At 45.3% G+C, this 21741-nt stretch overlaps 2 protein-coding genes across 4 annotated transcripts; one reads left to right on the top strand and one right to left on the bottom strand.

Annotated features, from left to right (window-relative positions):
- Positions 1-407: 407 nt before the first annotated feature.
- LOC136952315 (diacylglycerol kinase delta-like) lies at positions 408-15884 on the bottom strand. 3 transcript variants are annotated; one of them, XM_067247043.1, is made up of 30 exons: positions 15770-15884; positions 12812-12922; positions 12605-12685; positions 10317-10421; positions 10090-10222; positions 9348-9454; positions 8727-8852; positions 8515-8617; positions 8235-8397; positions 8041-8149; positions 7557-7696; positions 7368-7452; positions 7150-7244; positions 6928-7027; positions 6174-6441; positions 5697-5852; positions 5446-5574; positions 5225-5321; positions 4938-5048; positions 4692-4788; positions 4304-4411; positions 4087-4200; positions 3819-3953; positions 3409-3563; positions 3217-3328; positions 3016-3108; positions 2807-2926; positions 2570-2687; positions 2091-2221; positions 408-1904 (listed from the first exon to the last, which is right to left on the bottom strand). In XM_067247043.1, the coding sequence occupies exons 2-30, from the start codon at positions 12896-12898 to the stop codon at positions 1815-1817; spliced, it is 3468 nt and encodes a 1155-aa protein (XP_067103144.1). In that variant the 5' UTR covers positions 12899-12922; positions 15770-15884; the 3' UTR covers positions 408-1814. The 3 variants fall into 3 exon arrangements, with proteins under 3 accessions (XP_067103144.1, XP_067103146.1, XP_067103145.1); XM_067247044.1 differs by lacking the exon at positions 408-1904 and having other exon boundaries at positions 2111-2221; positions 2381-2687; XM_067247045.1 differs by lacking the exons at positions 12605-12685; positions 12812-12922; positions 15770-15884 and adding an exon at positions 11808-12293.
- A 2348-nt stretch (positions 15885-18232) lies between these two features.
- LOC136952111 (complement C1q and tumor necrosis factor-related protein 9) lies at positions 18233-21541 on the top strand. Its single transcript, XM_067246798.1, has 5 exons — positions 18233-18256; positions 18519-18786; positions 19267-19347; positions 19490-19570; positions 19746-21541. Exons 1-5 carry the CDS (start codon positions 18233-18235, stop codon positions 20660-20662), a joined length of 1371 nt encoding a protein of 456 aa, XP_067102899.1. The 3' UTR covers positions 20663-21541.
- The last annotated feature ends 200 nt before the right edge of the window (positions 21542-21741 follow it).

Raw genomic sequence — 21741 nt, 5'->3', positions numbered from 1 at the left:
AATTTTGCAAAGTAGTCTGAAGATGACACAATTCTCTATCCTGTATATTTTCCATGTTGAGTATATATCACATTTACAATTTAAAAAGCTATTAATTTTGTCAGAACATTCGTAGACTAAGATTAATTTTCAATTCTGGAAACGTCTTCCATAAAGTATACAAGTGTAAGCAGTCTAAACCAAATCTCCCTTCCTCCGTCGACCTAACACTGCTCAACTAAATGAGTACAGCCTACCTTTTTCTCTGATGGTCTGCTAAAATGGAGGACTTCTGACAAGCTTGGGGTTTGATAGTTAACTAGATTCTAAATATTGACACATGTCAGAATCTGACACCAGAGCTGCCCCCATGCTTGTGACAACACGATTCAATCTTTGCTGTCTTCAGAATGAACCAGAAAAATAAATGGAATCACAAACAAACATTTAATTATAGGATGATGGTATTTCACTGTACAAAACGGACATATTTACAGCACTGGGTTGGGATTATGTACAAAGTAAGACAGGTGTAGGATACAGTATTACTTCTAACTTATAAATTATCAATAAATACTGGGACCGGCTGTAGACTGTTTACCAGAGAGTTCTCATTAATGGACAACACAAAAAGTACAACCCTGCAGGAGGTTGTACAAATGGAAATGATATGACCATAAAAAACATCTCACACAACCCTGTAAGCAAAAACAGAAAACAGATTATAAACTTGCCACACAGCAAGAAATAGGGCAGAACATTAAATCCACTGGGTATCTGATGACCGCATTTATTGTTGGAAATGTAACCAAGACCCACTACAATCTATTTGACACCAAATTTTGCAAAGACTTCACACATCCTAAGCCTTGATATGAAGCAGCTGGGAGAACAAGGCGTTGTTGAGTTTGGCATTCCCCCATACTAGAAGAAGCCCTTGCTACTCCAAAAAAACAAAATCTCCAGGAAAAATTTGGATCATCGTATTGATGCAGCACAAACCCTTAGGCACCATCTAGGTAGTGATATTGAAATCAATAAAAAGGCCAGGGAACATTGACAGTACACAAAGAGATACAGAACTTACTGACACCGGGGAAAAAGCTGGAGGTGAATTATATGTACATTAAGATTGTCACTGCTCATCTTTGAAGTTCAGACTATTCTAGTCTTGTTTTTTGTTGGGGAGCATATTTCCTGGCATCCCACGTCAATTCCTAGTAAAACAATTTACACTGGGATAACACATCTGGTACAATATATGTAATAAATATATACTGCAATACAAAACTCTTTCTAGAATTGATCCAGTCAGTGGAAATTATAGATAAATCTATGGTGTCTGCTATATATTCTGGCAGGTCTACAGCTCATGATGCTCAGCTAACAAGCTCAGGGTTCCCTGTTCAGTCTCTAAGCTCCTGACTTCAAACAGGTTTAAAGGTTCAGGTGCCACTTGGTCCATTATCACAGTCCAGCTGAATCTGGGGCTGGTTTGTTGATCAGGCATTATGGTTAAACGAGTTTATCAGGCTTTTGTTCCTAGTCATCAGCCCTCTTGACTTCCCTGTAATTTCTTCCTGGCCCTCCCCTCCAAACCTATTCCCTGGCGGTTTGGTTCATGATTCATGTGGTCGGTCTTGACACTGAGAAAGTGTGTGAAGGCACTGCTGTAGAATCTGATTGGATAAGACAGAGAATCGTTTTAAGGTATTGTAGCTTGATTGGTCCTGTTGAGGGGGGGTTGGTTCAGGCATGGGCGGTATGGCTGGATTCGGTGACATCGCAGGGGTTGTTCTTCCTGGTGCAGCACAGACAGGCGTACAAGAGGGAGCCTAGGCCTCGCTGGCACTGCTGCTGCGACTCAACTCTCTGATACCCTGCAGGATACGTTTCATGTGGCCAACCTTCGTCACCCCCAAGTCCTGCAATGAGTCGACACAGACGTTAAATAAAAAAACACTTCCTCCTCGATCATCTCAAGTCATCGCGGGAACGCTACTTTGAAGCGCGCGCACGCACACACACGCACACACAGAGAGATCACAAAGCCCAAGAGCAGTGAGAAGCCCCTCCCCCAGAAAGGCCCAGCAGGTGGGTGTGATCTCTACCTTGAGGTCCCTCCTCTCCAGGTGCAGCAACTCAGCACCGCGCACATCGTGCCCGATAAAGATCTCCTTATACTCTGTGAGGCAGATGAGCTCCAGCCAGGCGGCCACCTCTTCTGTGCCCCACTGGTGCACTGCAGAAAGGAAGTGCTTCAGAGACAGACCCAAATCATAGACACCAGAGAGAGAGGCAAGGTCGCAACAGAATCGCCCACAGCACCACTGTCTGGGGCACACGTACGTTGCGCCAGAGATTGATTGATTGATTTTAGGAGCCAATCAGAAAGACTAACCTTAGGTTGGCGTGCAAGACGATTGTGGCGACGTCAGAAATTGTCGAGCGTGATTTATCAAAGTGGTGGGATCTTTTGATTTGCAATCTTCCCGAATCAATTCACCCAGTGTTGTCAGAAGGATTGGAGGGGGGGATTGGAGGGTCGGAAGTAGAAAGAGGGACCAAGACAGAGAAAGGAAAATGCTACCTGGCAGAGTGAGAGTGGCGCATGCTTCCTTGTTCTTGTTGTTCTTGTCCTTCTTAAACTTGGGCACGAGGCGGAACTTAGCGCTGCGGCTTCGCTTGGTGAAATCAGTCAGGTTTCCCTGTAGACATGAGTAAAAAAATTCAAAACCGTTAATGGCCGAGTCGACACGCCGCTACGGAGAAACAGTGGCCGGTGCGTGAAGGAGATGCGGACGCGAGAGAGTGGAGGCAGGTGTACCTCGTCGTCCCCTGGTTCGATGAGCTGGCACAGCCAGGATATGTCCACCAGTCTGCGGAGCTGCAGGGCCACGCTGCCCAGAGCTCCGCTCAGCTGCTCCTTCTGAGGGGGGTCCAGCTGCTGGAGAAGGACACACAACCTCAGGCAGTCAGGTGACACAGTCACACCTCCAAACGTACAGCATGTACGTGGGAGAAGAACAGACTTACCAAGCACATCTTTCCAGCTAGCAGAAGCTCTGTCTCACTATGCAGAGCCTTTACGTTACTGACCATCTGAACCACAACACTGCAATTGAGACCCTGGGAATATTGGGGGAGGAAAAAAATATATACAATTTTTCAAACTATTTAAATTGGACCTGCTTTAGCATACATCCAAGTTAGGTAAGGTTGAATCCCGTTACTTACGCCTGAGCTCTTGGAGTTGGCATAGACCACGTCCATGGCCTTAGAGCTGGCGTTGACAGCATGGGCCAGCTCCTGTTCCATGTTGTGGTGGGACTGAGCGATTTCACGGATGCTGGAACCAGACACAAGTTTACATTTCATTCACGTATCAGACACTTTTATCCAAAGCACTCCTATGTGAGAGCATCTTACCTGTGAATGAGGGCGCCAGCGGCCTGGCCGAACACGTTGATCTGGGAAGCCTCCTCCTCCGAGACGGTCTCTGGCTGCAGTGCATGCTGCGGTTGTGGGCGAGGGAACTCACACTTCTGCTTGTCCTCCCAGGACTTTAATGTACTCTCGAAGGCCTGCCGTGAGGAATAACACAAACCCTTTCAGTCACCAGGAATTTTGGGATACATCTTCAGTCCACTAGGCAAGAGGAAATCCTAGTTATTCAGCATTTATATTGTGTGAAATAGGTGGCGTTCGTTTGTGAGTTGTGCTGATTGCAAATTAGTTATACATGAACATATGTACGCATAATCAAATTACTAATAAGCAAGACAGACTTTGTGTATCCTGTGAATGTTTGTGGGTGAGGTCACTGGAGCAGTCCTCACCCTGTCTCTGGTCAGGGTCTGAGTGCGATTCTTGTGAATGATCTTGATGTATCCTGGGGGTTGTACCCAGGCCTCCCCATCCACCTGCACGGGCACCCCCTCATCGCCCAGGATGGTGATCTTCACCGTACGGCACTGACAGAAGACATGGACATTTAGCAGATGCTTTTACCCAGAGCAACTTCAGGAGGAATCGTGCGGTCTCATTTGAGCAGATTCTGTATCGTGTACCATCTCTGACCCCAGCCCCAACTCCTTTGCAACGTACCTGAGCGATGCGGTGGTGTTGCAGGTTAATGACCCGAGACACAGCCATCTGCATGCTGCCAAACACAGCCACCACCTCCAGGATCTTATCGTCAAACGAAGGTGCTGTGAACGTCTGTGAGGGAGGAGATGAGCTTGTTATGCTAGTCTGTTAGGGGCCTTGCAACCAGCTGACAATAGAGGGACAGTTACACAACAAGAACAGACATGTCTCTTACATCATCCTCCTTGGTGCCACCCCAGAAGTTGGTGCCCCCAGCATAACTGGGTATGTTGAGCACAGCAATGCCCTGTAGACTTGGCAGAGGGATGGGCCTCCCATCGCACTGGAATCACAAACACACCGCTGCATAATCAAACAGTCTGCTGACAGTCAGATCAATATGATCCCATCCTTCTCTTTGTCCCTCTCTTACTCGAGAACTAACAAAACACTCAGAACAAAGCGCCTAATAATACTGGACATTTCAGTCAATTGGTGATTGATTTTCTATCAAGCACCCTGGTAAAGCTTGCATTCAATATGTGCTGGAGTCAGTCAAGAATGGGAAACCATGTTAGGCCAGGCCCATCGCATCCAACATGGCCGCCTGGTGTTTTTCCTACCTCAAGCAGCACTTTCTGTTCCAGGTTCTTGTAGGTTCGATGGAGCAGCTCCTTGGTTCCCAGAACACCGTACCACATCATGTTCTTGGTGCGACTCCTGAACACAGACCCACAGTGTAACAGTGACTGAGCACACAAACACACACGTAAACCAGAACAAAACACAACTGAAATATGTAGCCCACATCCTGCTGGAGTTGCACATATAGGGCATCTATTCTGTTGGAAAGTAGTGTTCCAAATGACCTGCACTTCTCTGGGTGCTCATCCCGCTTGTTGTTGAAGTCCAGGGAGATCTTGGCGTCCAGTCCGATCCCAAAGTAGTTGTTCATCACACATTTCTCAGTGTAACAATCACTGAAATCAAACAAAGCCCAAGGTAACCGCTGAACCCAATTGGGGATATTCGGTTATGCAGGTAACAGGACCATTTAAAAAATTAATTAGAAACGTAATTAAAAAATAAATAAAGTAAAGTGTAAAGATTAGAAGATCAAGAAGAAGAACATAAGAAATCAATAAAAGGGGCGTACAAGTTCTCTGGGTCACAGCTGAAGGGGTCAGCGTTCACCAGCAGTCTGCTGATGACAGAGCTACTCTCCAGAGAGCCAGATATTCCAGCTCGGAGACCTACAACAGACACAAACATCCTATTCAAACACTGCCAGACACCAGAGAGAGGCAATATTTTTTATTTTTGTTATATATATATATATATAAAATATACAAATATTGCATTATTAAATGGTCTTACTTGGAAAGAGAATCTTGGTGTTGAGCATTGGCATGTTTTCTCTACTTCCTGTCTGGGCAGGAAGTGATGCAGAGCTACCCAATGACAGGGCCCCCTTGTTTATAAGCTTCTCACAAGGTGTTTTACATACTATGGACACAAAGAGCAGGATACCTGGGTAAACAACCAGACAAGAGAGGAGAGAGGCTCTGCCGTAAACGACAATCACACTAGGCTTGTCTTCATGGATGTCAGACTGAGCCACAACTGACCTCTGCGGACTGGGCGATTCTTGGTGCTGTTACAGGCAATACCACTGTAAGACGATTGCAGCGAGAGTTTGTCCTGGTCGTCGTCCTCCTCCTCTTCCTCCTCCTCTGCCCCCAGAGCAAACACCTCCTGGGTCTGGGCATTTTGCTCATCCACAGCTGGAAGAGATACAGATCGTGAGCGCTTAGACAATATGTTATGGACAATGTCAAGGGTGGAGGATGTCATGCAAAGCATGTAAACTCTCTGCCTGGAAACGGGGGGTGGGGGTATTGACAGTCTAAATGGTGGTTACATTAGTCATTTAGCAGACGCTCTTATCCAGAGCGACTTACAGTAAGTACAGGGACATTCCCCCGAGGCAAGTAAGGTGAAGTGCCTTCCCCAGGACACAATGTCATTTTGCACGGCAACCTTCGGATTAATAGCCCAAGTCCCTAACCGCTCAGCCATCTGACTCCCATGGTTCCATGCCTCACCTTTCTCAGTGTGCTCGATGATCTGCCTGATGGCCTTCTTCAGGCTGTTGGCCCTCAGCATGAGCTGCTCCCTGGGCTTGAAGATGGCAGAGGTGGTCCTGGGGGAGCAGGGGGCCACGGGGGCATGTGGCGGGGGCACCAGGACCCCCTCGCCCTCCTCCTGCTCCTCAGCGATGGTAGGAGGGGGTGCCGGCATGACCGTAGAGGCCTGAGCCTCTTCGCTCAGGGTCTTCAGCAGAGAGTCTAACTTCTCCTTCAGCACTCCGCACTGCACCAATCAATACATGTTCTCAAGTCAGCCATGCAACAATAGGACTGCCAGAACAACCGTAGTTAGGCCTATACAAAGTAGTGCACATGCACAAATACATGTGAAAATAAACCATACTCATGTTTTAGCACACCTGTACATTTTAGACATACCTTCTAGAATTGAAGATCATTTCAAGCATGTTTTTGAGCTACCACTACTTTGACAACACAGAGCTACTGCTGATGGGAAAGCATCAAGACACAAAATACTGCTACATTTAAAAACAAGAACACTTTATTTTCCGAATTGAATTTCACAGCATGTAAACATCCAGTTAACTAGTTAGCCAACGTTAGTCTTTCTAGTTTAGATAACGTCAACTCACACATGGTCAACAACTGAATGAGGGAAATTCGATAAAATCTTTCTCGAATAGCAAGATAATCGAGTTGCCCCACAGTGGTTCATACAACCTGATAAACACATTGCGGAGCTGCTTACCTTTCTGGCCATGGCTTCAGACTCCTCAGAGCTCTCGGTGTTCTTCTCATAGGCCTTCCCCACGCGAGCGACAAAGTCCTTCACCGTCTCACACAGCACTCTAGCAAACACACATACGAGGGTTACAGACTAAAAGGCCGAGATACACATTCACAGGGGGTGAATACTACAGTACAATCAGCACAACGCTAGTGTACGGTGTGGTCCGACCGACAGACATACTTGGCGGAGGAGATGACCACTGAGTGTTGATCTGAGGTCAGAATCTTGGACAAGTGAGCTGCCACTGAGTCCTCATAGGTGAGAATCTGCTGGACCTGGAACAAGGAGAGTCAGGGTCATCAATCTCCGAACCAGGCAGGAATCAGACACACAGGCCTACTGGAACTGAGCTGGGAGGGGGGCAGAGAGGGACATCAGGGGCCATGGGCTGGCTGTACCTCCGAGTCATCGCTGCAGTCCTCAGTCACAGTGGATGTGGAGTGTTGCCGTGGGAACTTGGTTTCGTACACCATGATGCTCCACCTGTGGGACGACACAGGACGGTTACACTACAGGCTCCAACAGGGCCTGACTGATATGTAGTCTGTAAAGCATCTCTCCTGGTCTGGCTGGCTCATCTTTCTCACCTGTCCAACATCTTGGTACTGGCTCTCTCCAGCTTCTCCAGTATCTGTGGCAGCTGGGCGTCGTCGTCGCAGGCCGAGCCCCAGCCCAGGACCCGGGCCAGGTCGTTCCCCGTGCCCAGGGGCAACACGCCCAGCTGGCACTGCCACGCAACATAGGGAACACTGTGAGCACATTCTTTGGGTATAGCAAGGGGCTGGGGGGCACAAACTGCCACATATTCCGCAGGGTACATGCTATTCCTATGGCATGCAAATAAAGAGTTTGCTGAGCCAAGATTCCTCTGTTTTAAAGAGCGGCTCACTCCCCCAGCAGAGGGCAGTGTGGTTCAGACAAAGGAAGGGAATGTGAGCAGTCTCCGAGACGGGGCTCGTGAAGCAGAGATGAGAAGAGAGAGGGCACCGCCTTCTCAGCTAGGAAAAATGAAACAAAGGCGATGGCGGGAGCAGGTGTCTGCGCGTGCCATGTACGATGTCGTGAACATACCTGTTTATGGAGAGTCAGTGTGTCGATCTCTGAGAGGACCCAGCCCACACTCCCATCACCCCCACACACCAGGATACGAAACGTGTCAAACTTTTGGAATAGCCGCAAACTGCCCCAGACGGAAGAGTTTGAGACGTTAGTGGAAAATACACACCAAGCAGTCGGGCCCGGCAAACACACGGCAGCAGACTCACCCCAGGTGCGGCCCGCCGTTCATGAGGTCAAACACCTGGGCGGGGTTGAGCAGCTGTTTGAAGCGTCTCAGGAACTTAACGCCCTGGTTGTCGCCGCTCTTGGAGTTGACGAACACAAGGAGGGGGCTGGTGCACGAGGGGGGGCAGGTGGCCTTCCAGAACCCTGGCGGGGGGGGGACGAGCAACATAATGCTATGGTAAGACAGACAGGCACCAGCTCGGCTCACACGAGTGCACGCACACAGATGTTGGGGAGTGGAGGAGGCGTGTTGGTACTCACCGTCAGAGTCTATACTGTTTAGGGCTGTTGGGGGGATGACCGACACCTTGCACTGACCCAGGGGACACTTGATGGACAACTGGTCCTTACATGTTGTGTGAACCTGGACATCGGGAAGACAGCCTTCAGCCACTTTGACATTTACATCCTCACTCGTTTACACACATCATGAGTTAGGTCAAGCCCTCAACAAAACAAAAACACCCGCTCACCATGGCTTTGCACCAGAGGCAACGCCAGTCCTGCAGCCGTAGCACGCTGCCACAGGTCTTGTCACACACCGTACACTTGGCGCTAACCGGCAGGTTGCCCTCCAACCACTGGTGTGGCATAGAGATCTGAGACATGGACACAACGATGGGGAATGAGGCTGTGACTGAGGAACACATGTCATGGACACACAGGCATTTTGTAATGAACACGTCAAGTTCAACAGCACCAGCTTTCCCTTGTTTTTGCCGAGCATCCCATTACCTCTCCATTATCACCTACATCAGCCCTTCCCTGTTCTGTGCTGCGCTCCTTTGTTGACAGGAGACAATGCGCCTTACGGCTTCCATTGTTGACAAGGGTGGAGTTTGTTTGGCTGAACTATTTAATCAGTCTTTGTTTAGGAAGAAAAGTGCTGATTTCATTTGATATAATATTAAGAATAATTAAATAATCATTATTATTATGAATTATAACTAATAATATTAAAAGGATTTCCTGGCTGAACCTGTGACAATAGCACCAAAGAGGAAGTTCTGACCGTTCTGTTTCTTCACTAAAACGTTGACGTGGGTTTCCTGATTTGAGGCTTGACAGCATTTCTCTCTGACCTCTGAACTTACCCCATCCTCATCTTCAATGATGTCCTTCCCAATGGATGCTAGCGTGGTCCACTTGCAGTTGTTGGTAGCTCTGACCGCGCAGCGCTTGTGGGCTTTGAACTTGCACACTGTGGGGACAGACACACGCATTAAGTCAGCGCAACACGTACTGTCGACCTACAGATACAAGTAGACATTAGCAATGTACTCTTTGAGAGGGTCACACAGACAGAGACACACAACGTCCCAAGGATCCATCACAGAGAGACGCTGTGTCATTAAAATTACATTAGGCAACGTGTCTAGAGTTACATAGACTGCGAGGGAGTGTGAAGTTACAACATTACGCAGCACTTCGCTTCCCCCCCGCAGATCATATAACAGTATTGAGTGAACAGATCGCTGGATCGAAGCAACCCACTTCTCCAGTGCGACACTACCTTGGGCGCTCTGTAGGGGGCACCACAGAGAGGGGTCCTGGGTCAGGCTATGGCTACACACTACAGTTGCTTCACACCCCAGTTCCTCTTTAGGGCTTTTGTAAGGTGCAATTTCGAAACAGCTTTGAAATGCTCTGGTACATTTTTAAGAATTTCTTCCACTTAGTAAGCACAATTTCTTGGATACATTTGCCAAAAATGGGAACCCTACCCTCTATGGCCTATATATATATATATATATATATATGTATGTGTGTGTGTGTGTGTGTGTGTGTGTGTGTGTGTGTGTGTGTGTGTGTGTGTGTGTGTGTGTGTGTGAGTACCTTCGCAGGACAGCCCATGTGACGTGACTCCGGAGAGCGCCTCCCGGCAGACGTTGCAGTAGGTAGGGCGAGCGTGAGAGCAGGCATACCAGTTGTGCATCCCAGAGAAGTGGTCCATGCTGTACTGGGTAGACTGCAGGGAGGAGGAGAGGGCAGAGGGAGGGGGGACGGTCAGAGAGTGCCGTAAGGCAGGAGGGGGAGACTGAGGTCACAAACCCTGATCTCACCTCAAAGGGGTCCCTGTTCTGGACACTTTTCAGCGCTGCCATCCAGTCCTCCATCTCTTTCCTGTTCTCCGCACACAGAATAAGCCTACGACAGGGAGTGATGAGCTGTACAGAGAGAAAGAGCGAGAAAGGGAGCGACAGAGAGATCAAAAACAGCACGTGTTGGTTTTACACTAGAGGGTGAGGAAGAAGGCACGGACAAATTACCTAGTCATGTGAACTCATTTGGCCTTTACTTAATTGCTGTTCTGAAAACAGTTAAAGCCTCATCCAGATATAGAAATGCCATGAGACCTGCCAGGGGCATGGGGCAGGACACACACACACACACACACACACACACACACACAAAGACTTGAGAGGCTAAAAATGATGTGGGTGGTTGTGCAATGCCGTGTGACCAGCAAACAGAGAGGAAGCCCATCCAGTCCACCAGACAGCAGTGCTTGTTCTAACCTGGCTAACAGGACGTCTTAAGTGCATACATGAGAAATTCTGTATTTTGGGTGCCTGCGTGTAAATTGATCAGACTGAGTTATGAACTAAACTGAGCAAGTCAAGCTCTAAAGAACGGACGTCAGCCTTCCAATCCACTTCCTCCACAGCTGCTCCACAAAGGCACTTCTGTTCCCACACAGATAAAAATAGTCACACGCTTTCCTCTGCCAGAGAGCCGCAAACACCACACTCTCTTCCTCACACACACACACACACACACACACACATACACACAATAAGGAAGGAATCCAAATACGGACGTAGCATTGACGCAATAAACAAACCTATTAATACTTAAAATGGCCGAGAGGAATTCAGTCTTTGGTTGAAATTAGAGAAACTGTGCAAAATCCAATAGTCCTTAGACTGGAGGCTGAGTCAGATAAGAACGGGAGAATTAAGGGCCACAAAGTGAAGGGAGCTACTGGAGGAAGTGGATTCGGGTTGTAAACGTTGACAATATTCCAGCCGAGATACCAGGAAGAACAAGCATGATCAATATCACCGGAACCCATGCAGATATGCATAACCATAACCTTGACTCAACTCCAATGCATCATGTCACATGACTTAAGGGTTATATTTCAGTAACACAAGAATAGGCAGGCAAGGCTCCACAAGGCTCATTGACCTCTCGAGACAATGTTATCACATTTTATCTCTGAAGCCAGGCTAAGGAGGAACACCAATCGTTGATCTGGGTCTGTATTGGATTCCCAGACAGAGCCCTTCCCATGTGTGCCTCAGATATCACTGAGAATCAACACAAACACACACACACACACTCAAACACATGCTAGCTGCGCGCGCACACACAACAGGCCAGCGTCAGCAAGTTCTATAGCAGACCGTAAACAACGCCATAATGACTCAAGCCACATGCTGCTACCCGGTCGACAGAGCACACGAGGACTGAGTGACCAATTGGGAAACACACTAGTTTCTCTGTTTCCCCCCCCACCCACTGTCATTCCAGACATTTTTCTGCCTTACTTCTAGGGTGCAGTCCAACCGGTTGGGCTCCGTATTCCCCCTCTTTCTCCAATTTTTCCAGGCTCTGCTCTTCTCCTGCGTGTCTGGGTCTGGAGAACCCGGCACAGAGCTTTGTCGTTTCTTCACTGACTACTTAATGGTCTTCCCTCCTGACAGCTGTGGACTTTTGACAGACACGCTCTAGCTATCTATCTAAATTGTCTTGAAGCAGTCCATGTGGTGGTTAAATATTGATCTCCTTCATAAAAGATTCCGTTTGTCAGGTCTATAGTCTGAAAGGATATAAAAAGTCAGTGTCTGGCCTGTAGTCCAGGAGATCTCCCTTAGTGTTCGTTTGAGCCAGACTGTAGACAATAAGGTTTTCTTCCCCCGTCTTTCTGTAGTCCAAGAAATCTCTCTCAGTGTTAGCTTAAGTTGCTCTATAGTCCAAGAAATCTGCCTCAGTGTTTCCTCTGTGTCTCTATCGAAACTTGTCTCAATCGGCTGCCCCTCCACTCAAGCAGCCTTGCTCTGAGTGCAGACAGGGGCCAAGGCTCCTCCCCCATCCGCCTCTGTGACTCACATAAACTTCCTGTCTTCACGTCAAGTCCACAGAGTGGGCTAGGGGGAGGGGAGTGGTGAAGGCCGCTAAGAAGCCTCCTTTAAAACACATTAAGGGACAGGCGAACACTTTATTGGCTGCCTGGAGGTCCCCCCTTTACCAATTTCTGATAGCAAAGACAGAGTTCCTGCAAAAGAGTGTACGAGAGAGAGAGAGAGAGAGAGAGAGAGAGAGAGAGAGAGAGAGAGAGACTCACAGTGAAGCTGTTGTTGACGTTCTTGGTGCTGGATTCAGCCACACTTGCATCCGTCAAGTCAACTTCATCAAAGATGATAGACTGAGGAAAATAGAGGCAAATAACTGTCAAACAACTGAAAGGACTATCAAAAGCAAAAAGTGCAGCTCGATGGCCTTACAATATAGACAGACATAACATGATACAAAGAATGAAAAAAGTACCAACCTTAGCAGTCTGAGCGTAGTACAGGGTTCTTCCACGGAGTTTAAAGTACCGTCTCTTCCAGCGCTGGAAAGAGTTGGTCTGCTTCATTAACTTCCCTTCCTTCAGGATGGTCTTTTAAGGACAAGAAAAAAGGATGGTCAGGAGTTCAACCCTCTCACATTCCTGTTTAACCCCGGTATGGGACCACCCATCACATCAACCCTGGACTTTGGAAACCAGGTAAGGATATCAAACAATTCATAGCAAACCACACAATCTTTATAAGATTTCTTCAGAAAATATGCACTCACAAAGTCAGCCATGTATTGACAAAGCCTATAATTTACTATACGTTTTGCAAGTACCTTCTAACCTTGGATGTCAGAAATGATCTTCACTCAAGGATTTTCAGTCCAGGGTTTGGTATCGAACCATTGCCATGGTCAATTTCCTTTGCTGTAAAGCTTATCTCAAAGAGCTACATTTGCCTAACATTATGATGTTGCCAAAACTTGAGGAGTCAGGTGGCTGAGCGGTGAAGGAATCGGCAATCCGAAGGTTGCCAGTTCGATTCCCGGTCATGCCAACTGACGTTGTGTCCTTGGGCAAGGCACTTCACCCTACTTGCCTCGGGGGCAGACTCCCCTCTGCTGTCAACAAGAAGTCAGCTAAACGCAGTTCCCTGCATAAACACCGAAGTACACCCACACACACACAAATCAATACACTTTGAAGGGGATGGAGTGGGTGGATAACTCACCATCACCTCCAAATCGATACTAAAGGCCACAGGACATTCACCATCCTGCTGCTGAGAAGCAAGGCCACTTTCCCCCCTCTATGCACCATTCCCCTACTTTATGAGTCTCCTCTCAACAAATGCAGACAGCAATATAGGATTAATAGGCTTATTTTCATAGGGACACAAAAGTGTTACATACAATGACCCTCCACTTCACACTAGGGGGAACTAGAGAGCCAGCAATTAAACTACCTGTCCACCGTCGCTTTAACAGCATTTCCAAGCAGCAGCTAGTCACAACATCATACAATTCAGAGACTTTTCAATGTTAGAGATTAGAGGGTAAATTGGTGTCAATGATCATTTATTGACACACACTTCCAACCGTGGGTGTAGCTCAGTGGTAGAGTGTTTAACTGCAACAAGAAGTTGCAGGTTCAAATCCCCCTTGTACATGTTGTAAATTAATACAATGCATTACATTATATAAATCTCTTTGTATTTTATATAGAGCATCCATGTATGATAATTAGACTAAAACTGTTTGTGTGGACAGAAAGTCTTCACCATAACAGAGGTAAAGTTAGTCATTTTAGCAGGAGGTAGAGGAAGGAGAGACTCACAGGACTGTGAATATCCAATAGGGTTGTCCTTAAGCTGTCCATCCTATTAATGATGGTATCGAGTCCTCTATAACTACAACTAGTTGAACTCAAACTCAAAACCTAAGTGCTACCGTCACTAGAACCTCTTTCTCTCCCTCTCATTACAGAACAGGAAGCTTGACCTTATACGTGTGCTGATGTGGTCTCCTTGCCCTTTTTCAAAGCCTAGCCCAGATACTTTCTTGACGGAAATGGTGTGCATGCAGAGTGCGCGAAACACTTGCATTCATCTTTCTGTTCTTTGAATGCTGTTAGGTGGATGTGTGGCAAGTTGTGTGATAACTGTGTCATCAAGACAGCAGGACAGAAGTTGCAGATTATTGCCATTTTTACCTTGATGTTTTAAATCTTAAATTAAATTAACCCCCAAATTAAATGCGGTTCTTTAACTCTAACCTTCTGGTTGCTCCACCGATCCATATGTTCTCAACTGTGACTTACAGAACTGTCAGGTGCCATGGCTTTAAGAAAGTCAAATTACGTCAACCATGACAGTAACAACAAACACAATGGAGGAAATAGCTAAACCTTACCCTGCCAGCTTTGGTAACAATGTATTTACAAACCCAGGTAATACCATTCAAAAACATGGTAGATGTAGCCAACATGCAATAATGCAACATTATATTAGGCACTATTACGCACATCAAAGGAAACAATCTCCTAACTGATATAACAGAAGGTGCATGGTACTGAAACTTTAGCACCCATTATATTTAAGTCGGATTTAATGAGTCAGATCGAGAGCTGACCCTAACTCTGTAAACCAGGCTACTGTCCAGCTAACTATTTTAAACGTAAGACTGACGTTCCTGTCAGCTGAAAAATAATATTTGATTGCTTGTGTAAAAAAAAAAGGGTCTGAATCCTTATTGTATAACATGATGCAACATTAGTAATGTTGAATGGAGGTGCCTAGTTAGTCGGCTTGCATTACCAAAAGATAATTGCAAAATTGGCTAAATAAATCTGGGTATAACAGCTGGCCCGTATCAGAGACTAACATCCGGCTAGTGCAAAGCTTGCTTTGCTAGAGCTAGGTACTGTAACTGATTTATCGCAATACAACCAATGTTACAAGAGAATACAAGAAAATATGTATACTGTACCGAAGTAATTTTAGCAACTACATTTAGTTAGAACTCAATACTGCTACACTACATACATTTAGAAGCCTTTGTCCATCACCGGTTGTAGCTCGCTCAGCTGGGCTGCTAAGTAACTTAGCTGCTAACGTACCCTGTTACTGCACTGACCTAACCTAGTTGTACTATCTCTACCAGTACAACTTGCTAGGTGGCTAACGTTACCGTTATGTGATGTTGGTTTAGCTAGCTAGATATGAGGCTGCGGATGCAGAAGGTTGCTTGCAGTCTAATTTATTGTTAAATAATCGCCAACGTTAGCCGGAAGAATGACTGGAAGAAGTAATTACAGTGCAGTAAAAAAAAAAAAAAAAAAAAAGTAGAATTTGGCCTCGCGCATAGCTAGCAAGCCAAACAGCCGATGGATGAACATATCTGCCAATCCTTGCATTGAATTATAAAGTTACTCATCAAAGTTGCACGTTACCTTGCTTCGTATCTGACCTGATGTGGAAACTTTGCGAATGAGCTTCTGTGGAGAACCATGTTCTTGCTCTGGTTCGCTATCCGAGGATTCTTCCAGGCATCTTGCCGCGGCCTCAGCCTCCACTGCCACCGCCATCCTACAACTCAGGATATATAGCTGAAGTTACAGTTCGTATGAATTTCGAGGAAACTTAGTGCCTCCATGCGGTCAAGAGGAAATAACACACTGTCAAAAGTGTAAGCAGGAGAAACGCGAATCATGTATCTAGGGCTAGGCTTTTAGACTTGTTAACTAAGCCAAACTGGTGCAAATTCAAACTTAGTTTTAACTCTAATTGTAAAGCATCCAGTAGGTCTGTGTAAAGTTCTACTTCACACAGTAGGAACACAGGAACACATTTCAATAAATCATATAAAGGTTTTATACCAGTAAGCTCTCATCAGTGAATACCAATTGAGTTTGGGAATTGACCTTCTGATGACAAATCATGATAATGAAGGCCTATAAGCATATTAACTGGATACTTTATAAATAGGTTTATTTAAACTGTCAAAGGCTCACATCAATTGCATAGCCTATATATCAGTGAACAGCTTGGCTTCGTTTCCTGTTTTTCAAAAATGCATTAGTGATATGATAGCTATGGGGTAATTATATACCCATGTCAATAAAACCCAAGGAGGAAGTAATTGGAGGTTAAGCATGTTGAATAACATCTGTACCTTTACTCATCAGTAATTCAGAGCAAAAGTCAGGATTGGAATATGGTGAATACAAACTGACAAAAGCTTTTATACAAAGGTCCACCGGACTTGGGGAAACGGTATTCTTTGGTGTAAATTAGGTCACATATAGGGTGTAGGTATTTTGGCTACATTAGTCCTTTTGTATACTGGCCTTGTTGGTTGAGATCATATTTCACATCTGTTTCTTATGGAGAACTAGGTGAATGAAGTGTCCTCTGTTTCCATAAGCAGGAAATTAGCAAAAATATTTACTATTTACAACACAGCTCAAGCTCTGGTGTGGGGCCACATCCTCCCTCAGATGGTCCATGGCTCCTCACTGGATCAGTGATTCATCCCCAGACAATGGCAGCTCAAAACCCCTGGTTTTGAGCTTTGAATGGTTCTGGACCGATGGCCCAGATCTAGTGATATGAGACATGAGTCATTTTATTAGTGTACTAATTAAACAAAAAAAAGACACAACTAAATGTTGTTGATGTCTTCAGTCTGTATCATTACAGCCAACTTAGCGGCATTGTTGTTGAGTGTCCTTATATTAATGATTTAAAAACGAGGGTAAGGAAGGACTCAGGTAGTGTCTTGTTCAGTGGGAAGTTGTATGTCAAACTGCCTCCTGCTAACATATAAGTATTACTGCCATCATCCCACTACACCCATACAAAAATACATTTTTATTAATGCCTGGTAGCTGAAATGTGGATACACTGTAGCTAGTAAATACAGACCTGTTCCTTAATTTAGACAACCAAAATATTTGTAATGTATTTATTTAGTAAACGCTTTTATGTTAAGCAACACACTGTGAAGGTGGGATTTTATTTACATTACATTTAGTCATTTAGCACCGGATAAGAGCGTCTGCTAAATGTATATGTAAGTTATTTTTATGCAAGCTAAACCTATGCTGTTATAACTATGCATTTCTGATAATTCTGTACTTTCTATACTCTTTAAATAAAGTGTCTCCTAAATTAATAAAATGTGTTCAAAAAAATACTCAATTGATACCTATGAATCAATCAGGTTTATTATTAAATATTCTGAATCATGAGGCTTGATCTTCCAGCATGTGTCCCTTGAAAAGCGCTGGATTTGACATAAGAGAAAAAAAACATATTAAAAAGGACTACACGAGAGTTTATGCCGAATACAATACGACTACAAGAGAGTCTATGCCAAAATGCTCTCCAATAACAATAATTAAAAAAATACTTAAGTACCATAACAGCATGTAAAATAATACATATAGATATACATGATGTGCGAACTTTCATTGCAAATAAAACCCTTTCTGATTCTGATGATGTGGCTTCTTATGGGAACTATATTATTACCCACTGATAGTTGACCTCAACTAATGCACGTGGGTATTCTTTTTCCCAAAACCTGGTAATAAATAATACCTGTAGGGGTCCCAACAGGATCCAGTAACATGAACATCGACACCTCTGCTGTATAACTGGTGCATGAGAAAGATCATGGTTTCATTGCTTTTAGTTGTGAACTGTTGTGGACTAAAGTCCTAATGAGGTCATCTTATGCATGAAAGGAAAAACAACAGAAGCCCTAGTTTTCACAGGTTCACAAAGAGCCAGGGCTTGCCTCCATCCTCAAGAGTGGTATGGAGCTGGGAGGGGCCTTGTGGCAACAGGTGTATAAGAAGGGTGCTCTTGATGGTCAGATATTCACTTCAAGAGATTCCAACTCAATGAAGATGGCTACATCCTCCACTGGACTGGTATGTACAGCCTTGTTCACAACTGTGTCTGAATCTTATCTGAGTGATAATCAGGACTGCTGATATTTGAATTTGATATTTGAGATCTCGGACTTCAGAGCTTTAGAGCTTTTAGAACTATTTTGCTGCATTGACGCTAGGTTTACTGAATGTTTTAGACAGCTGTTCTGACGTCCCAGCATAGTGTGTCATATGGTTATGTATAAGCAGTAAGCACTCTATTTGCGATGTGATATCAATCTTACACTCTTCCTCTCTCAAGGCAATGAAGACTCTACTTGGATTGCTGCTTGGGCTCTCCTTGTCATCCGCGCAAGTCTTACCTGAGCTCATTGACCATGAGGGCATGTTTAACGGCAGCATGATGTATCAGCCAGGACTGGATAGCAACGCTGACGCTACCTACTGCCAGATGCTGCTGGATTCCCCTGTGCCCCCTCCAGCTGACCAGGTGCCTTGGTTCTGTATCTGTTCCCGCTGCAAGGGCACCCTTGGACCCAAAGGAGACAGAGGAGACAGGGGCCTGCCAGGTAACTGACACCTAAATAATCTACATCTGTTCAATCAACACCTAGTTAAGTACCACCATAGGTATTGTACTCTCAAATACATTTAAGTATGTAGCTATCGCAAAGCTGATTATCTGCTCCACTTACTACATGCACTTACTATATGAATGTCGCTTTGGATAAAATAATCCACCAACTAAAAAATCACTTTCTTTCTTTCTTTATTAATTTTGCACATACTAAAAACATACATATGTCAATAAACAGTAAAAGGAAACGTGCATGGGGGAAAAGAAAAGCCGCAGTGTCTTATTAGGGATCTCCCCCACTTAATACTGATTGTACATTACAGTTTAACAATCTAACAATAGTAGTCATAACAAATGATTTTATGGAACAATTTTCTAGGCGACGATTTATAAGATTTACAATTGCACAATTACAGTTGATATAAAGCTACGTAATGTAAGTGGCAGCCTTGCACCCTGTTCCCCATCTCAGGAAGGCCAGGAAGCCCCGGCATCAGAGGTCTCACAGGGTTCAGAGGTCGCCCTGGATTTACCGGGAGGCCAGGCATCAAAGGTAAAGAACACCATGTCTGTCTTCTCATTCATTATACTGAGGCAATTAAAGTAAACGTCTGCTGACAGCAAGAAAAGCATCCACCCAGACATAGATGATCAAATGTCTCAAGTCTTTTGTCGGTTGTGTTTCCCTCCCTCAGGTGAGAAAGGCGATGAGGGCTTAAAGGGAGACAAAGGCCCCCTGGGTTTCTCTGGAGCCAAAGGAGATGTTGGATTCAAAGGTAAGACACATGCCAGCAGCAGTTGAAGCAAAATGTAATGGGCATATTTATTTTTATCTACATATCAAAAATATATATATACAGACAACAATAGCCTTGAGGTAAACCTAAAGTAACAGTAAAGTGAATGTTGGCTTTTGGAATCTTGCTGATGATCTGATGGCGCCTGTTTCAGGTGAAAAGGGTGAGACTGGTCTGGATGGACCAGCTGGAGGGCAGGGGCCCAAGGGAGATGAGGGTCAGTGTCCCCAAGCTTGTGACGTTGCCCAGGGACCCCCAGGATTACCAGGCCTGCCCGGACCTGCAGGAGCCAGGGGGCTGCCTGGTGTAGCGGGACCAACAGGGAGCATGGGACCTAAGGGAGACAGTGGTGTTCCAGGTGTTCCAGGTGGTTCAGGGCGGGCAGGCCAGAAAGGTGATCAGGGTCCTGAGGGAAACTGTAACTGCACTGATGGTGCTAAAGGGGCAACAGGACTGCAGGGATTACAGGGAGCAAAGGGTGATCAGGGTCAGGTGGGTCCTCAGGGAATTCCGGGTAGCAGGGGCCTAAAAGGAGATGACGGAATTATGGGAATGATGGGAATGCCAGGGCCTTGTGCTCCCCTAGTCCAGTCAGCTTTCTCAGTAGGACTAAGCACCCTCTTCCCTAATCCCAACACGCCTGTAGTCTTCTCCTTTGTCCACTACAACAGGCAGATGCATTACGATCCTCAGTCTGGTCTTTACACAGCGCCTGTCAACGGCACCTACATCTTCAGCTACCACCTCACTGTCTTTGGGAGAGTGCTAAAAGTGGGGCTCTTTCACAACTTTCTGCCAGTGGTGAAGACCACTAACACAGCTGATTTGGGCACAGCCTCCCAACAGGTAGTGCTTCACCTCAGTAGGGGCGACAGGGTGTGGATTCAAGTCAAGGATAGTACCACCAACGGCATGTATGCCAGCAGCGAGGCCAGCAGCACCTTCTCTGGCTTTCTACTGAATGCCGACTCCTGTGACATGCCCATGGGCAGAGATTTCCCTGTACCCATGGCCAAAGGACAATACACCTGGGGTGAAATGCCAGGCCCAACCCCCACCCCCACCCCATAGATCTAACTTTACCAAACACTAATATACAAGTGCCAATACAAAAATATGAACCAAAAACCTGATTATTCAGATGAAAGCCTTTTAATCTTTGAACACTAGAGAACAGCAAGCACTAGGCCTAACTGCAGACTATGCAGGATCAATTCTACAGTTCCACCAATGTCACTGCCCCCCTCAGTATTTTGGTTCTGAGTCTAAGTTGTTCATTGTAGTTTTTGTGTTCACTGTCAGCAGAATCAAAACTCTGCTAACACTAATTTGAATCAAAGTTGTATTCTCCATCCAATATTTCTGTTGAACTTTAGAATACCAACTGTAGGGTTGCTCCTTCAGAAACCCCATCCCTCACAATTGTGTATCTTGTATTTGTCTTAAATGTGCAATTGTGATGATTATGTTTCAGTGTGGAAGAGAGCAGGTGTGTATTCGCACTCTTATTGCCTAGTCCTTTGTCCATTTTCCATACAAAATAATGTTAGTGTAAGATGATCAGAGCTGTCGGAAAGTACAATGTTCAAAGAGGGTTCATCTCATTCAGATTGAATGCAAGATTGTATAGGTGTGTCTATTTTCAGTGTTTTCTCTGTAATGTGAGACTGTTTAAAGAGAGTGAAGGTGTTCTCAATAGCAGGAGGTATGGTACAGTTTATTGTGGCGAGGCCGCATCTTTACTGTTGGTAAAAGGTACAGGAAGAAAGGAACTGAAAAGAGGAAGGAGGGAACAGTTAATGATTGTCTTCAAGACCTAGCGCTTTATGTAGAATTACATTATTGTAGTAAACAGGGGTTAGACCACAGCAGAAGCCCAAGATATATATTTAATAATAATGCTGAATTGTATTTAATGCATTCGGGTGATTGTTTCATTCACTGTTCTGAAATCTGAAATAAAATGTTCAAATAATGAATAAATGTGTTCTCTATGAATAATTAAATGAAATTAAAAAAACACTGAGCCAGTCTATGTTTGACTCACAACCACACCATACTAATATATGCATTTAGTTTTACAGCAGTGGGAATGAACCGTGTAAAATACAGTGGATGGCAGGACTGCATTGCACCCAATGCACTTTTAT

The sequence above is a fragment of the Osmerus mordax genome, chromosome 11 (genome assembly GCF_038355195.1).
Source record: "Osmerus mordax isolate fOsmMor3 chromosome 11, fOsmMor3.pri, whole genome shotgun sequence".
NCBI lineage: Eukaryota > Metazoa > Chordata > Actinopteri > Osmeriformes > Osmeridae > Osmerus > Osmerus mordax.
Note: the sequence above shows the minus strand (reverse complement) of the source record. Positions and strands in the feature narration are given on the sequence as shown.

What these genes read in the sequence shown, in the direction of transcription:
- LOC136952315 (XM_067247043.1), bottom strand. Translation starts at nt 12,898, where the DNA reads ATGAAGCAGACCAACTCTTTCCAGCGCTGGAAGAGACGGTACTTTAAA. An exon ending in TCATTGAAGATGAGGATGGG is followed by an intron (nt 8,853 to 9,347) that starts GTAAGTTCAGAG and finishes TCCATGTCTCAG; the next exon opens with ATCTCTATGCCACACCAGTG. An exon ending in AGCTGTGACCCAGAGAACTT is followed by an intron (nt 5,049 to 5,224) that starts GTACGCCCCTTT and finishes GTTTGATTTCAG; the next exon opens with TGATTGTTACACTGAGAAAT.
- LOC136952111 (XM_067246798.1), top strand. Translation starts at nt 18,233, where the DNA reads ATGGCTACATCCTCCACTGGACTG. An exon ending in CTACATCCTCCACTGGACTG is followed by an intron (nt 18,257 to 18,518) that starts GTATGTACAGCC and finishes TCCTCTCTCAAG; the next exon opens with GCAATGAAGACTCTACTTGG. An exon ending in CGGGAGGCCAGGCATCAAAG is followed by an intron (nt 19,348 to 19,489) that starts GTAAAGAACACC and finishes TCCCTCCCTCAG; the next exon opens with GTGAGAAAGGCGATGAGGGC.